The following is an 18,554-nucleotide window of genomic DNA, read 5'->3' on the forward strand; positions in this document are numbered from 1 at the left end:
TTTACAACAAAAATGAACCATCACTGAACTTACTTAAGCTGGACTGTGACGCTATTTTCTTCTAGAAACAAACTTTGTTGTATTGTTATCACTGTAAAGCTGCTTTGAAACAATCTGTATTGTAAAAGGCTCTATATAAATAAAGGTGACTTGACTTGACTATTTTACTTTATGCACTGTTACAGGACGATTAACAGATTTGGTAAGAGCTCTCCAACAGACAAAAGAAAGGTTTGGAAGACTTTGTAGAAACAAGGTGTGTCTTACAGGCCCAATTATATGTACTTCTAAATTATGAAATGAAGAGTATGAACACATGCTTGCAGCTATTCCACAGTTCCATGGATTCCAAGTGATGGTCAGTGCAGAGCCAAATTACGTCCAGCTCCCCCTCTCTGGACGTTATGTGTGGAGATTCACCTAATTTTAGGTTTAGGGATCAGGTTAGGGTGTGGCTGGACCTTCGAGCTCCACCCATTATGTTCAGAGAGGGATAGCTGGACGTCAAGCTTCACCCATTGGCTCTGTAGAGAGAATCCTCCAATGGATTCTGTGTTGCATGTATTCTGTGTCTTGTAAACAGTGATAAATGAATTTAAACCATCAACATCAGCAAGTCTAAAAATTAAATTGTATTTAATTAAAATTAAATTTTGAACCCCCATACCCTTTGAAAAAACTCATTGATACTGCAAAAAAACAAAAAGGCAAGTTTCATTAAAAGTTGTTGAGTTTGCAGCACTAATACTCACCCAGTAATGGCAGTGTGGTGATGGACAGATCCAGTGAGTTGGGTCTCTCGGGTCTGCGCACACGGTTCTGTCTGAGCAGGGCCTCTCCGTGTGTCTGAGCTTGGGTTTGGGCCTGTGGAGGAACCACAGTTGGGGCAGGACAAGGGCCAGGCAAAGCAACAGGCTCCACGGTAGAAGCCAATGGAGCGTCCCCTGTTGGACCAACACTCTCACTGTTCTCTCCTCCTTCTCCATCCTCAGTGTCTCCATCACCCTCTCCTTCGCCGTTGTTGTTATTACTGTTATTGTTGTTTGCATTGTCAGGGTGCGCATCTCTTCTCAGAAGAGGCTCCTGCTCATCAGGGCTAGTGTTCAAGAGGCCGAAGGTCAAGTCCTCTGAACTCATGGCGCCCTTCCAATGGACATCGGCGGCGTTGGCTGGGCATCCTGCTGGCTCAGGTGCTGCTCCGGTCGGATATTTATTCACTGCTGTCACAGCATCGTTGTTGGCAACGGTAATTGACCTGACTTCATGTGCTGTGCTCACCACACTGGCTTTAGCCACACCCATCTCAACTTTTTTCAGATTCGACTTTCCAAGTTTTCCAAACTTCATCCGTAGTGATGAAGATGACGAGGTGGGTGTTTTCCCAGAAGGCTTGGCATGGAGACTTAGGCTACTCGGTCTCTTAGGGACGTTCTGCTGCTTAGGTAAGATGGTTATAGGGGTGTCAGCAGCCCGACTGGAACCCTGTGACCCCGAAACCTCAGATACCATCTTCGTGTGGGGGTAGAACGGGCTGTGCGAGGTCATTGTTTCCGGAGAGCAGAACTCTTTCTGCGAATGTTCCATTAGGCTCTCATCTGAGCTCTCCCTCAAGTTCCTTTGGACTTCACTTGGGTCCAGTTTTAGTGTCTCCAGGTCTTCCCGGGTCAGCTGAGCACAGAGGGGACCACTGTTGCCCACTGGTGGAGGCTGAGTGGCATTGCATGACTCTAAAACAGGAGTGGGGGAGGAGCTTTCTGTGCCAGACTGACGTGATTGGGCCTGCTGCCACTCATAGTTGATGCAGTTCCTGTTCTTCTCTGCAGGGTTAGACCCTCCCACTGAGGTGTCATTGTGGAGGGGTTTATCAGCACCCTCATGGTTTTCAGTGTTTGTGGATGAGTGTTCAAGGAAAGAACCCACCTTAGGTGTCTGCCTTCCAGTAGAGATATTCCTGGAAAATGTAAGTAGTGTTGGTTGAATCACATGAGATAAAGATGTTGTGTAACATAGACTTATGCACAGTTCAAATGCTAAAAAATGACCATGATTTATGACAGTTTGTGTTAATTGATTATGAATTATTTAGAGTTTTACAGATTTGATTAACTGAGGTTGTGCAGTGTTAGACATAACTGTATTATTTGTTACTGATTTTTAATTACCTTTGGTTGAATTAAACTACTGAAATTAAGAAATGATTATATACTGAGTTTCTTTAGTTATGCAGTGATTACTGGTTATTGATTTCTTGTGGTTGTACAGTGCAATAACAAGGTTGTTCAATCAGTGATTATTGACTACCTGCAGTAAGTGATTATTGGGTTTCAGTTATTTCCGGTTATACAGCGAGTCATTCAGTGATTATTGGTTATTGATTACCTGAGGCTATACAGTTTGTGGCCAGTGATTATTGGTTATTGATGAACTGAGCAATACAGTGAGTAATCAATGATTATTGGTTATTGATTATATGTGGTTGTACAGTGAATGTCAGTGATTACTGGTTATTGATTACTTCTGATTATGCAGTGAATTGTCACTTATTATTGGTTATTGATTGCCTGTGGTTGTACACTGATTATTGGTTATTGATTGCCTGTGGTTATCCAGTGAATGCCAGTGATTACTGGTTATTGATTACTTCTGATTATACAGTGAGTGGTCAGTTATTATTGGTTATTGATTGCCTGTGGTTGTACACTGATTATTGGTTATTGATTACCTGTGGTACTACAATGAGTCGTCAGTGATTACCGGTTATTGATTATCTGTGGTTGTACAGTGAATGGTCAGTGATTCCATTTTTTTTTTGATTACCTACGGTTGTACAGTGAGTGACAGTAGCTGCGTTTACATGGTTCAATCGGAATGAAATCAATCCGATTGATGAATCTGAACACGGTGTTTACATGAACGATAAATAAAGTAATCGGGTTGATGTGCTCGTTTATATGTCACAAGATTCAAATCGGAATTGATTTTTTGACATGCGCGCACTGCACGAATATGCCGCTGTTCGCGCATAACTATTCTCCTCCATTGGTTCTTTATTTTTTTTAAACAGTAGACTTAATATTTATCCGTCTATGGTCATGATTTTATAGACGATGAGCTTGAACCGTTTTGCCGTGCTGCTTATATGTCACGCAGTAAAACCCGTGCCCAAAACCAGTCGTCCATGGATGATAATCTGAAAGAAGCACTAGTGGGACGTTGTCCTGCTTCACTTCACAGTGCGAGTGAAATGCGAATTTTTTAGATAACGGAACACTCATTTATATTCACTTTATTCAACAGGAAGAACAGCTCGTTCCGTGCGTCATACGTCATTACGCTATTTCAACGTCATTGCACATGCGCAGTCCTTTTAGTTTCGGTTTTCAATCCGATCAAGTGTTTACATGTTCTCTCGATCGGATTACAAAAGGAGTAAACCACCCCTTTCAATCCGATCGAAATTTCAATCGGATCGAGCTCAATCGGATCGATTAAGGTGTTTACATGAAGGTTTTTTAGTCCGATTGAGCCGTCAATCCGATTATAAGTGTCCATGTAAACGGAGCTAGTGATTATAGGTTCCCTTTCAGTCAGTCACATTCAACGTTACGTCAGAACAGTAACTGATGATTTGGGAGCCCAATCATCTTTGAGTGTAAACTAAACGAGCCAATGGACATTGTGCGATCGCACTTTAGCATTTCACTTCGGAGCCGAGCCAGTGTGTTCCTGCAAAGAAGCTGCAATCTCTGTTGGACTGTTGCACAGGTGAAGCTCCGGTGTTGGTGTGACGGCGCTACAGCGGTGATTGCGATCTTCAATGAGATACTGCTGTTCATACAGCAAAAGAGCATTGTTGCTGCACACTGTAGGCTGCACTAAATCCCTGCACTTCAGCACTTAAAGAGCACTTCCTAAAAGAGTTAACACAGGTGAAAAGTCACGGAGGACGAGTTGCACCCTACTGGCCCAACTGGAACTGGTTCCCAGAACTCATGCTTTTCGCGACAGCCCTTCCCTGCCGCATCCCTCTGAGGAAGGATCTGCTTTCTCAGAGACGGGGCACCCTCTGGCACCCGTGTCCAGCCCCCTGGAACCTCCACGTGTGGTCGTGACGGGACGCGGAGGTTTTAGGTGATCTACCCCAGAGGGTGGTAGACACCATCACTTCAGCGAGGGCGCACTCTACAAGGCACGTCTACGCTTTGAAGTGGAACCTGTTCATCGAATGCTGCAGGGCGGTGCGAGCGATGCAAATCTTGCACGCCAATGTCCATTGGCTCGTTTAGTTTCAAATCGAATATGATTGGGCTGGCGAGATCCAAATTCGTCAGTTCTGGCGTAACGTCTCCGTTCCCTCCTTCAGGGAACGGGGGTTACATATGTAACCTAGACGTTACTCAGTCATTATCTGTGGTTTTACTGTAATTATTGGTTATTGATTACCTGTGGTTATACAGGGCAGTGCTGGGGTTGAGAGGAGGACTAACTGATTTTTCTCGATCCCAGATGAGGAGAAGTTCAGTGAGTCTCTCCTCTGCACACTGAGCTGTAAGTCGAGCTTCAGCATCCTGATCCCAGCAGTCTTCCATTGTCTCTTTTAGAGAGTGCACTGTCTGCACATAAACACACACACACATACATCAGCATCAACAAATCTATTTTAGTTCCCTATTTCTTAACAAGCTGTGCATGTGTGTTCACATCCTAATTTCTCACCAGACTATTCTCTTTCCAGGCCTCTGGGAATTTGGGTCTTTCTTTTTCTCTCGACACGAGTGCCTGCATGTCCTCTATGGTAGGGTGATTGCCCACCTCTGCCTGAAAAGCCATCTGAAATGCTGGCACTGTCTCACCTGGTGGTAGAGAAGATTTTTATTGAGTACAAACAGCAGCTGTGACATGGAGAGATCTGCACACGTGTACATGCGAGTGGTACCTGGGAAGAGGTCGGCACAACACATAAAGGTCTCCCAGTAAAGCAGACCCAGCGCATAAACATCCACTTGTTTCAGTGCCGACTCACAATCTCTCAGATTCACTGCCCCTTCTAGCACTTCTGGGGCCATGTACCGCACTGTACCAACCTATTCAGTCAGAAAGGGGTGTAACATATGATTAGTCTGAGGTATTATTGTCCAAATCACTGGTCGGGTTTAGAATATGCTGGGTTGGATTAGACTGGACCAGTTTGAATTGCTGTTTGCTAACCTCACTGATGGCACTGTTGTCCTCTTCTCCATGCCCAGGTGGTCTCTTTCCCGTCAGAATCATGGAAAGTCCAAAATCACTAATAACACATGAGCCATCTGTCTTCACCAGTACATTCCTACTGTTCAGATCCCGGTGAGACACGGCCGGTTTATACAAGTCTAACAATGGGAAAAAGAATGGGAGGGGAGAGAGTGATGGAAGGGGATGGAGTGGGATGAGAGAGGAGAGAAGGAGAGAAAATTGCATGAGAGTGAATCACAATATCAGAATTGCCACTAGAGAGCACTGGAACCCACTTGTGTCTCCAGAAATAACGGTATGTAACAGGGATTTTACTATTGCAAGTTGTCTAGTTAGTGCTTAAAACACCTGACCTTAATGTAATGCACAGCCTTGAGTGGCTTATGTTCGTTTGCTCACTTTTATAAAAGCAATATGATAAAAGGCACTGAATTATATTAATTCAGTAATATAATATAATAATAATAATATATAAATAATTAAATAATGACATTTTTATTTGTATTAAAACTTAACTAATTTTAAATGCATTTTTATCAGTAAATAGTTACATTTATTGATAATAATAATAACCATAATCAGTTTGTCTGCCAATTAATATATTTCATTAACCTTTACACTGTCACTGGTAGTGGTCACTATAATGTGAAATGAAAATTGGTTTGCACACTTATTGGTTGGCCCATCCAAACAGATTTTAGAGCTGAGCTACTTTGTTATATAATAATGCTCTATATGAAAGGAAATGAGGAAGGGTGGTTCGTTTTTGTGAGTTGAAAAGGATGTGTCAGTTTATATTACAATGACTGAGTCCACTGGGATGAAGATGAAGACATAGCATCACTTTCTCTCTTTCTTTGGTCTCCCTTTCTGTCGCCTTTCATTAACATGCCATTTTTTTTGGCACTAAATAAAATCTAAACACTTTTAGAGCCTTTGCTTTCACACTGAAACAAAGACAAAGAAAACTAAAAAAAGCATTGAGAATTACGCCCCATCCCTGCCTTCCTGCTTTCTCATACCGCGTCTATAAATAAAGTGCACACACCCACTATCACATCCATACTGCGACTCCATTTAACACTCAAAATTAAAATCGAAAGAGTATTTTAAGTAGCTAATACCTTTTTGCCATTTAGTCCCCCGTTCACAAACACTACTGCTCAAAACTGTAGGGCCAGTATGATTTTTTTTTAATGTTTTTGAAAAAGATCTCTTATGCTCACACAGGCTGCATTTATTTGATACAGTAAAATGATAATATTGTGAGATATTATTACAATTTTAAAATAACTTTTCTATTTTAAGATATTTTAAAATCAAAGCACTTCTCTCGCTCCCCCAATTCATTAGGTACTAAGACCTATATACAGTACGTATCAGTAGCTAAAGGACGCAAAAAAGGTCTGCCCTCTAAAAAATTTTTTATTAAGTTCAGCTGTCTGCCTTCGTCAATTGTCAAATATATTTTAAAATGTAATTTATTCCTGTGATGCAATGCTGCAATTCAGCATCATTACTCCTGTCTTCAGTGTCACTTGATCCTTCGGGAATCATTCTAATACTGATTTGGTGCTTCACAAAAACATTTCGTATTATTATCAATGTTGAAAAAAGCTGCTTAATGTTTTTGTGGAAACCATGATGATTTTTTTCAGGATTTTTTTTATGAATAGAAAAAAGGACAGCATTTATTTGAAACAGAAATATTTTGTAACATTATAAATGTCTATGCTGTCACTTTTGATCAATTTAATGTGCCTTGCTGAAGTATTAATCTCTTCCTTTAAAGGGTTAGTTCACCCAAAAATGAAAATTATGTCATTAATGACTCACCCTCATGTCGTTCCAAGCCCGTAAGACCTCCGTTCATCTTCGGAACACAGTTTAAGATATTTTAGATTTAGTCCGAGAGTTTTCTGTCCCTCCATTGAAAATGTATGTACGGTATACTGTCCTTGTCCAGAAAGGAAATAAAGACATCATCAAAGTAGTCCATGTGACACCAGTGGGTTAGTTAGAATTTTTGAAGCATCGAAAATACATTTTGGTCCAAAAATAACAAAAACTAAGACTTTACTCAGCATTGTATTGTCTTCCAGGTTCTGTTGTCAATCCGCTTCAGTGACGCTGCTGACGTAGGACGCTGCTGAAGTGTATCTGGTGCGTCCGTGTATTCGGGTTCAAATAAATATGGCTGGGCAAAAAAATGCAAGTCTTCCTCTGTGTAGAAATCCTTAGATATGTTTGCGAAGATTGTTTTGTTTACAGTGTGCGTATCCCTCAGACTGTAAACGAAGCTCGGGCGCACCGGATAACACGTCAGCAGCGTCTTACGTCATTGACAACAGAACCGGAAGACAATACAATGCTGAATAAAGTCGTAGTTTTTGTTATTTTTGGACCAAAATGTATTTTCGATGCTTCAAAAAATTCTAACTAACCCACTGGTGTCACATGGACTACTTTGATGATGTCTTTATTTCCTTTCTGGACAAGGACAGTATACCGTACATACATTTTCAATGGAGGGACAGAAAACTCTCGGACTAAATCTAAAATATCTTAAACTGTGTTCTGAAGATGAACGGAGGTCTTACGGGCTTGGAACGACATGAGGGTGAGTCATTAATGACATAATTTTCATTTTTGGGTGAACTAACCCTTTAAAAGAAATCTTACTGACACCAAACTTTTGAACAGTGGTGTATCATACGGGTTGGAAAAACGACTTGAGAATGAGTGAATGATGCCAAAATGTTTCATTTGTTATTCTGTGTCTCACCCCCTTTCTGTATCTCTGTGTGCAGGTACGCCAACCCTCTGGTCACCGACAGAGCCAAACGACAGCAGCCCAGCCAGTCCACAGTCCGCCCGCTCAGATACATGCACAGTGAGCCCTGGGAAAGACAGAGGGAGTACTCTATTCAGAGGAAATCATCTGCAATGTACAGGGAGGAACACACAGGGAAACCATGGGGGGGTGGGGAAGAGGACGGAGAAGCGAGGGAGGATGAGATTAAAGCGCAGAGCAAGGATGAACAGAGCCGGTGTATCTCAAAGTTACAGGAGTAGCACAATTAATGCACTCCTGCCGTACCTCGGGACTACCTCAGGGATGCCTCCTGTCACTATGGCAACCTGGCTTGAGGCTTGAGGCTGAAAGCCCACGGTTATGAATAATTGAATACTTCGCAGCTCAGTCAATAATCTCTCTCTTCCTCCATAATATCGAGTAAGTGTTTTGTGGGTGTGAATAGGCAACGAGAGAGGTAAAATGAGGATATTCTGCTGAATTGTAACTTTTTTTTTTACATAATTGCAAAAAAGAGAGCGAGAGAAAAAGGGACGCAGAGAAAAACACGAGGAAGAGAGTGAGAAAGTTTTAGTGATATCATACCAAAGATATCATATCACACTCGTGGGATGCTGTTACCACAAGATCAAACATGACATCAGATCCCTCAGGTCTCTAAATATAACCACAACATAAATGCGTATGCTTGCACTTTTGGAGCTGTGATGTAGAGAAGAAGGAATGTGAGAGAAAAAAAAAGAACAGGCTAAACGTTTGACAGGAAAAGAATAAGAAATCTGGAATTAGACTGGAGTTTTTGCTTTTGGTACTTGGTTTGGGTTCCTCAGTGTTCCTGCGATACTCACATGAGGGTAAAACTCCAGCAAGAGGAGAAACTCTGTCCTGCCTTCTGTGCCGACACGTTCCTCGCTCTCTAAGAAGTGTGCTACGTTCTCGTGATCCAGGAGATTGCGGTAAATCAAACGCTCGTTGGTAAACTGCTGGCGGTTAGAGGAGATGAAAACTTTCACAGCCACAGATCGGTCGTCCAGTGAACCGCGATACACGGTTCCGTACCGGCCCCGGCCAATCAGCTGTGAAGAGCAGAAAGATCGAAAATAAGTGAGAAAAGTAAGAGTAAAAAGATAATTATTTATATATATTTATATATTTTTGCTTTCGACAGCCATTCGTAAGGTGAAGAAGTCTTGTACCATCCCTTAATCACCAACAACAACAAAAAACTGCCACAAAGACATGATTCCTATCTTCCTCTGAGCAGAGCTAGAACAGCATTTATTTGAAATGGAAATCTTTTGTGACATTATAAATGTAACTTTTGAAGTTTTGTCTAAATTTCGTACTTGTATTGTTATTTACTGTTGCCACATTTTTTTTCTATTAATTTGTAGAATACAACAGGACTATCGGTCTCCTGGATAAAAGGTCATTTAGATTTTATTTTGCAAATATTATTTTGTAGTACTACAGTACAAAATATTATAGTACTACAGTACAAAAACACCAATGCCTACAACTAGTACTGATCCCTGAAGTCAAATCAAAATGGCCCATTATATTTACATGATTTCTCTTCAAACTATTTCACCATTTTTTTTTTATAAAGAAATGTATAAAAATATACATTATTCATTTAAAAAAATGACATTGTCCCTAGAGGTTTATACACTATTTTGTTTGCTTAAACAGGGGGACGGCAAAAAGAATCAAGCTGTGATTGGTGTCTTCTACCTCCAGCAGAACAAGGTTGTCCAAATCCAGAGAAGGAGGGGAAAGTGCTGCCTCCAGAATATCCAAGGTATGCAAAGAGTGTTTACCACATCCTGGAATACACACAGGCATATAAATCCACACGCACATAGGTAAGTTCATCGTCAGAATTGAATCATACATTTAATGCATCATAACATCACTACGGAAACCCACCTCTTAGCATCCGGTAGCCAAAAAAAAGAAAAATGACGAGGACGGCAACCATGGACACAGTTGCTAAAGCGGCAACGATGGCTTCCTCTCTGTAGAGTCGGTGCGAGTCTTGAAGGATTCAAAGAGAATATATTATTCAATAGACAGTCAGAAAGTGAACTAGACATTAACAAATACTTTTTTAATTAATCAAATGTTCTTTAACCCATGTCTTTAATTTGTATCTACTGTACATCTCTCGCTGATACTCATTTGTTTCCATATTCTGAACACTATCTATATGTCTATGAGCCACACACACACTCACGTAGAGGCTGTGGGGTGGTCGGGGAAGGAGGTGGGAAGTCCTCTGTGAAGTTTAGGTTGCACATGTCTTTGCTGCAGCAGCAGAATCGAGACGTTCCATTTTGGACAATTGACGGAGGGTTGGTCACCACACAGCGGTCATGGCACTCCTGATGGTCACCGACATTTGTCCAGCAACCTGTATTAAATGGAGGAAATAAAGGTGAGACTGACTGTAAAGTTCTTTGTCTGTGTGTGTGTGTGTGTGTGTGTCTAGAATGTATTTATATACCTTGCTTCACTAGTTGGATTTCATTATTTTTTTTCCGCCAGAGTCCAAAGCAGTGACCTCCGTGATTACAGCGGATGGTGGCGTTCTCAATCCGCTCGCCCAGAGCCTGTGGCTGTTCTGCATACGCGCACTCCCTCTGCTCGCTCTGTGCAGCTAAAAACACACAGACAGAGAGAGCATTATTACATAAAGGGAATAGAAAATACAATGTTGGATACAATGTTAGTATATTCAAATAATGACCAAATATATATATATATATATATATATATATATATATATATAATTGTTTATAAAACGGTTAGTTCCAGTCCTTGATTCTGATTGGTCAATAGCTGTGTTTTATTCATGATAAAACACGGCTATGACCGCTTCACCCAACGGTTCTATGTATCACTACACAACACCCCTAGCAACCTCTCCTAGCAACTTGATTAGATATCATTATTTATTGATATATAATGTATATACACTACCGTTCAAAAGTTTGGGGTCAGTGAGAATTTTATTTTTATTTTTTGGAGGAAAGAAATCAATACTTTTATTTATCAAGGAATAATTAATTTGATCGAAAGTGACAGTAAAGACATTTATAATGTTACAAAAGTCTTTTGAACTTCCTATTCATCAAAGAATAAAAAAATAAAAAAATAAAAACTGTACAACTGACAGACCAACAACTGTTTCAACATTGATTATAATAATAAATGTTTCTTGAGCATCAAATCCTCATATTATACTGATTTGTGAAGGATCATTTGACACTGAAGACACTGACACTGGTGATGCTGAAAATTCAGCTTTGATCACAGGAATAAATTACACTTTACTATATATTCACACAGAAAACAGCTGATTTACACTGGAATAATATTTAATACTATAACTGATTTTTGTTGTATTTTTAATCAAATAAGCGCAGCCATGGTTAGCAGAAGAGAATTCTTTTAAAAGTATTTAAAATCGTACCGACCCCAAACTTTTGAACGGTAGTGTATATATATACACTCACCTAAAGGATTATTAGGAACACCATACTAATACTGTGTTTGACCCCCTTTCGCCTTCAGAACCGCCTTAATTCTACATGGCATTGATTCAACAAGGTGCTGAAAGCATTCTTTAGAAATGTTGGCCCATATTGATAGGATAGCATCTTGCAGTTGATGGAGATTTGTGGGATGCACATCCAGGGCACGAAGCTCCCGTTCCACCACATCCCAAAGATGCTCTATTGGGTTGAGATCTGGTGACTGTGGGGGCCATTTTAGTACAGTGAACTCATTGTCATGTTCAAGAAACCAATTTGAAAGGATTCGAGCTTTGTGACATGGTGCATTATACTGCTGGAAGTAGCCATCAGAGGATGGGTACATGGTGGCCATAAAGGGATGGATATGGCCAGAAACAATGCTCAGGTAGGCCGTGGCATTTAAACGATGCACAATTGGCACTAAGGGGCCTAAAGTGTGCCAAGAAAACATCCCCCACACCATTACACCACCACCACCAGCCTGCACAGTGGTAACAAGGCATGATGGATCCATGTTCTCATTCTGTTTACGCCAAATTCTGACTCTAACATCTGAATGTCTCAACAGAAATCAAGACTCATCAGACCAGGCAACATTTTTCCAGTCTTTAACTGTCCAATTTTGGTGAGCTCTTGCAAATTGTAGCCTCTTTTTCCTATTTGTAGTGGAGATGAGTGGTACCCGGTGGGGTCTTCTGCTGTTGTAGCCCATTCGCCTCAAGGTTGTGCGTGTTGTGGCTTCACAAATGCTTTGCTGCATACCTCGGTTGTAACGAGTGGTTATTTCAGTCAAAGTTGCTCTTCTATCAGCTTGAATCAGTCGGCCCATTCTCCTCTGACCTCTAGCATCAACAAGGCATTTTCGCCCACAGGACTGCCGCATACTGGATGTTTTTCCCTTTTCACACCATTCTTTGTAAACCCTAGAAATGGTTGTGCGTGAAAATCCCAGTAACTGAGAAGATTGTGAAATACTCAGACCAGCCCGTCTGGCACCAACAACCATGCCACGCTCAAAATTGCTTAAATCACCTTTCTTTCCCATTCTGACATTCAGTTTGGAGTTCAGGAGATTGTCTTGACCAGGACCACACCCCTAAATGCATTGAAGCAACTGCCATGTGATTGGTTGATTAGATAATTGCATTAATGAGAAATTGAACAGGTGTTCCTAATAATCCTTTAGGTGAGTGTATATATATATATATATATTGAACCTGCAGTCCTTCACACTGAAAATTATTAAACATGTAGTATAAAATCTCTTTTGAAGCATTTATTAAAGTATTAAAGCAGATATATTGACCGATATTTTGTTATCTGATCTTTAATATTCTACTGAAAAATGGCACAATATAATAGGAAATAATTGTCACGGTGTGGGTTTTGTGTTTTGTTCCTTGTTCTTGTCTGTCATGTGATTCCCTGTTTGTCATGTTATCCTGCCATGTGTGTTGTTTCATGATCAGCTGTTCCCCGTTTTGTTGATTAGTCTCCCCATGTGTTTCTGATTAACCATTGTATTTAAATACTGTGTATTTAAACCCCTGTGTTTCAGTTGTTGGCTGTCGGTTGTTGTTTATTGTTGCGTGTAGTCTGAGTACCTTGTTCCTAGTTCTGAGTTTACCCTGGATTACCTGTTTGTTGGATTATTAAAGTGCTTGCATTTGGATTCACTCTCTGCTTCATTCCTGCCAGTTCGTAACAGAACAACCGACCGCCAATGAATCCAGCAGCACGGATCTCGCCAGATCTTCCCAGCATGAGCCGGGAGTTCGCTGGAGAGACCGCAGCCTTAGCCCTAAGGAGCCCTGATCTGTTCCAGTATACCTGGGGGTTTGCCCCCCTCGCTGCCTCCTGCTCTCTCGGAGATGAGGGGATCAAGCTGTGTTACCGGCTAGGGGCTAAGGAGGTCGACCCGAGGGAGCTCCCCGATCTCTCAGGACTGGACTGGAGAGAGGCACTCTCCAGATGCCTGGAGAGTTTCCTCCCGTGGTATGCCAGGTCATCACCTGATCTCCGCATCCAGCCAGAGACCGTCCAGCCAGAGACCGTCCAGCCAGAGCTTCACGTCAGTCACGTCCAGCCAGAGCTTCACGTCAGCCACGTCCAGCCAGAGCTTCACGTCAGCCACGTCCAGCCAGAGCTTCACGTCAGCTACGTCCAGCCAGAGCTTCACGTCAGCCACGTCCAGCCAGAGCTTCACGTCAGCCACGTCCAGCCAGAGCTTCACGTCAGCCACGTCCAGCCAGAGACTGTCCACGTCACGTCTGCACAGCCAGAGACTGTCCACGTCACGTCTGCACAGCCAGAGACTGTCCACGTCACGTGCACAGCCAGAGACTGTCCACGTCACGTCTGCACAGCCAGAGACTGTCCACGTCACGTCTGCACAGCCAGAGACTGTTCACGTCACTTCTGCCGAGCCAGAGACGCCTGCGGAGCCAGAGACGCTTCACATCACGTCTGCCGAGCCAGAGACGCTTCACGTCACGTCTGCCGACCCAGAGACGCTTCACGTCACGTCTGCCGACCCAGAGACTGTTCTCGTCACGCCTGCCGATCCAGAGACTGTTCAAGTCACGTCTGCCGATCCAGAGACGGTTCACGTCACGTCTGCCGTTCCAGAGCCTGCACCTCACGCCAGTCCAGCCGTGCCTGAGACTGAAAGTGTCATGCCCGCTGAGTCTGAGAACGTTATGCCCGCCAAGCAGGAGTCTGTGAGCGTTATATCCGCAGAACCAGAGCCAAGGCCCTCTTCACCGCTGGTCCTGCCCAGCTCAAGGCCCTCTTCACCACTGGTCCTGCCCAGCGCTCAGTCCTCTTCGCCGCTGGTCCTGCCCAGCTCAAGGCCCTCTTCGTCGCTGGTCCCGTCCAGTACAGAGTTTCACAAGATGCTGGTTCTGTCCTGTGTCTGTTCCTGAGCCGGATCCAGTGTCTGTTCCTGAGCTGGATCCAGTGTCTGTTCCTGAGCCGGATCCAGTGTCTGTTCCTGAGCCGATGGTTGTTCCTGGGCCGGTGGCTTTTCCTATGCCGGTGTTGGTTCCTGAGCCTCTGCCGTGGCCGCCTGAGAGGTCTTCACCGCCGTGGCCGCCTAAGAGGTCTTCACCGCCGTGGCCGCCTGAGAGGTCTTCACCGCCGTGGCCGCCCGAAGGTTCTTCTCCGCCTGGAAGCCGCTCTTTAGGGGGGGGGGGGGGGGGGGGGGTTTGTGTTTTGTTCCTTGTTCTTGTCTGTCATGTGATTCCCTGTTTGTCATGTTATCCTGCCATGTGTCTTGTTTCATGTTCAGCTGTTCCCCGTTTTGTTGATTAGTCTCCCCATGTGTTTCTGATTAACCACGCCCCCTTGTTATCTTGTTTAGCTTGTTTGTCTGTGTATTTAAACCCCTGTGTTTCAGTTGTTGGCTGTCGGTTGTTGTTTATTGTTGCGTGTAGTCTGAGTACCTTGTTCCTAGTTCTGAGTTTACCCTGGATTACCTGTTTGTTGGATTATTAAAGTGCTTGCATTTGGATTCACTCTCTGCTTCATTCCCGCCAGTTCGTAACAATAATAATAATAATATAATAAAACCATTCACGATACATATTATGTTTTATTACTGGAAATTTTTATTTTTGTTTATTGTGCATAAATAAAACAATAACAAAAATCTCATTCTAAATAAAATTGATTATTTGATATGTAAAAAAATATCTGTTTCCTACTGCATAATAGAATCTAAAGAATCTATATGACAAATAAAATTGTTTCCTTTTTCATATAAAAGACTACTAAAAACCAATACGGTTCCTGTCTGCTTCCATCATGCGTTTTTTGTTTTACATTACCATTTCTACATACGATATATGAAGACCTGCGTTCTTACATGATGGATTCTGTCTGCCTGGGTCTGAAGGGGGCAGAATGTCATGTTAACAAGTGTTCTGTACTATCTAGCCAATGGCAGAGAAGAAAAAACAGGGTAGGCATGTGACCGGTGTTCTTCTATGTTCAACCATCAGTTGTTTTGAGAATGCAATATCTCAGCCAGACAGGCTTTGTGAGAACGAAACTTCCCAAAGCATCTTACAGACACTAGGTTGTGCAGGTGATGTTTTTCAGAATGCATAATAATTGTTTTTTCTTAAGGGTTGCAGATTGAAGAAGCTATCAGTGAGGAATGCAGATAACGCTGATCTCGGAAAGGAGCTCATCTTTGAGAGATAAAGTCCAAGGTCATCCTTAGCTATGATGTCCACAGAGGCATGCCTCTCTCTCTCCTCCCACTCTCTCCTCTGCTCATGGTCTGCTTGTGGAGGAGGATGTGAACGTTCTCTGATAGCAACACAACTGAGCAGTTACCCAGAGGGCTCTATTCTATCAAACACGCACACTAACCCTGAGAGTGCATGCAAAGACAAACACATCACAGCTCATCTGATTTATACCAACAGATGCATGTACATACCCGGCTAAAGCTGCACGATTAATCGTTAAAAATCTCTATTCAAACACCCACGAGATCTCATTCCTAAATGGCAACGGTTCCCCCGTGTTTATTAAACTTTTGACAAAATCACACCAGAACATTCAGAAAATGCGTTTCAGAAACGCTGATTCATCCAATAATGAAACAAGTGAAGTATTTATGAGTCATTGAATCATTCATTCAGACCGATTTTAAAAAAATAATTAATTTAGATTAATTAAACATTTTAAATAGACTGCAGCAATTAACATTTTGTCAGAACCACTAGTAAATTACATGTTATTTTGTTTAGTTGTCTGTTCAGAATCGTGATCTCTGTTTGAAACCACTCTCAATATATCCAAGTCTCAATTTATTTATGTCAGGCATATACAATGTACACATTTTATTAATATATATCCACACACTACATACAAACACACACACACACACACGGGCAGTTGACATAACATGTAATTATACTGTTTTGAAAGACAAAGGCCTTATCTATGGTTGTTTAAACTTTTTTTATATATATAGCCTATATATTTTATATTTACATTTTAAATATTACTGTTTTAATTGTTGGCAACTGAAATGCATTGAAATCATGAACTGTGAAATACATATCAAAATTATGTGGAGAGAAATACAACTTATTCGCATTATGTAAGTGAGATCTCTATTTTTCAAAATCAATGGTAATACATAAAATACAACAATGCTGGAAAATCTTCAAACATTTCTGACTGATTTTATATATATTTTCACACGTTTCATTTGAATTTGAGCACTGTTGAGGGCAGATCTAAGACTCATTTCTTTTCTGGATTCTTAGAATAATAATAATAAAAAGCATTGATTTGAGAAAAAAATCTTATAGGCTTGTCCTTGCTGAATAAAAGTGAATTATTTTATTTATTTACTTATTTTTATTAAATCTTACCCCAAATGGTTTCCACCAAAATATGAAGCAGCAAAACTGTTTCTAAACATTGATAATAAAAATAAATGTTTCTTGAGATGCGAATCAGCATATTAGAATGATATCTGAAGGATCGTGTGACACTGGAGTAATGGAAATCAGCTTTGCCATCATAAGAATAAATTACATTTTAAAATCTACTCATGCAAATAATTACATAACTGTAAAGTGACTATTAATGGGGTAATCAAATGTAGGCTAATACAAGCTCAGAAGAGTGAATGTGTGTTCCTCTTACCAGTTAACATTTAGTCTGTGCTTTTGTTTATATTTAGTTTCATTTCAAATGTAGTGATTTTAACTTTTAATTCAGCATTATTTTTGCATTTAGATTGTAATGGTATTGTTACAATGTTAGAATGTGATTTGTAACCCTTTTTAGCACATAATAACATGGTTACATTCACTATATTTGGTTTCATATCCTTCAATATGAACATTGTTTGTAGGACAACACTAGGCAGGATGAAAAAGTAGAAAATAAAGACATATATATCATATATAGCCATTCAGCCACATTACTCTATGAGGCTGAACGCTAAATTCAATTTCCAGCACAGAATCAGCCAATGGTGGTTTCTGACACTGGCTGACACATCAACCTAATGAGCAGTCAGCCAATGGGAGACTCTGACACAGGATGACATATCAGGATAATAATGTGGTCTATTCATCCCTCTCTGTGTTCAAGTGATAAGCACATTAGGGAGGAAGAGTGGACGTGTGTGTGTGTTGTGTGTGTGTGTGTGTGTGTGTGTGTGTGTGTGTGTGTGTGTGTGTGTGTGTGGTCCTGGTAAATTCTATGTTGTGGGGACCAAATGTCCCAACAAAGATAGTTATACCAATTATATTTGACCTTGTGGGGACATTTTTTGGTCCCCATGAGGAAAAGAGCTTATCATACAGAATGATGTTTTTTGAAAATGTAAAAATGCAGAGTTTTCTGTGATGAGTATGTTTAGGGTTAGGGGATAGAATATGCAGTTTGTACAGTACACATGGTGCCTATGGAAAGTCTACATAAAACATGAAAACCCAACGTGTGTGTGTGTGTGTGTGTGTGTGTGTGTGTGTGTGTGTGTCCAAGATGTCCGTTTCTGACAGGGTGAGTAGAAAAAAACTAACTTGCTTAAACATTAAGAAAAAAGTAAGAGATGGAAAGAGAAAAATAAATAAATTACACCTTCAAATTGTTCATGGTCACATCAAATTGAATATGGGAACCACTTCTGCCCCATAGCCTTGCTCCATGCCAGCATTTTACTGCCTCCTCATCAAAAAGCTCCAATATAATATTAAATTATAACTTGGGCAACCTGATACCACTGCAATCCAGTTTATGAAGCACTTCAACAGCAAACAAAATCCAACTCAGTGAAGTGGATAATTCATGACTCTCCACTTCTCAACAGCACTACAAAGCACAGCAATGTGCTCACGACCTACATACTGATTCACATCTAACGCTTCTAGCCAAAAACCCTCCCTTGCCTCTCCTCCAATCTGTCCATCTGGCCATACTTTCACCCAGCTGCT

The 18,554-nt window shown here is 41.4% G+C and overlaps 1 protein-coding gene across 2 annotated transcripts in view; it reads right to left on the reverse strand.

Moving 5' to 3' along the window:
- bmpr2a (bone morphogenetic protein receptor, type II a (serine/threonine kinase)) overlaps positions 1-18,554 on the reverse strand; it is a 28,816-nt gene that overhangs the window by 2,525 nt on the left and 7,737 nt on the right. The window contains exons 2-12 of one of the 2 annotated variants that reach the window (XM_056266790.1): positions 10,554-10,706; positions 10,278-10,460; positions 9,977-10,084; positions 9,782-9,873; positions 8,896-9,123; positions 8,018-8,132; positions 5,209-5,369; positions 4,937-5,084; positions 4,717-4,853; positions 4,444-4,613; positions 753-1,951 (exon numbers count right to left, since the gene is read on the reverse strand). In XM_056266790.1, the coding sequence (XP_056122765.1) occupies positions 753-1,951; positions 4,444-4,613; positions 4,717-4,853; positions 4,937-5,084; positions 5,209-5,369; positions 8,018-8,132; positions 8,896-9,123; positions 9,782-9,873; positions 9,977-10,084; positions 10,278-10,460; positions 10,554-10,706 (2,694 nt within the window). The remainder of the gene's footprint in view (positions 1-752; positions 1,952-4,443; positions 4,614-4,716; positions 4,854-4,936; positions 5,085-5,208; positions 5,370-8,017; positions 8,133-8,895; positions 9,124-9,781; positions 9,874-9,976; positions 10,085-10,277; positions 10,461-10,553; positions 10,707-18,554) is intronic. The other variant, XM_056266791.1, reaches the window with a different exon arrangement.

The sequence above is a fragment of the Rhinichthys klamathensis genome, unplaced genomic scaffold, assembly GCF_029890125.1.
Source record: "Rhinichthys klamathensis goyatoka isolate OS25496 unplaced genomic scaffold, OSU_Roscu_1.1 h1tg000254l_1, whole genome shotgun sequence".
NCBI classification, from domain to species: Eukaryota; Metazoa; Chordata; class Actinopteri; order Cypriniformes; family Leuciscidae; genus Rhinichthys; species Rhinichthys klamathensis.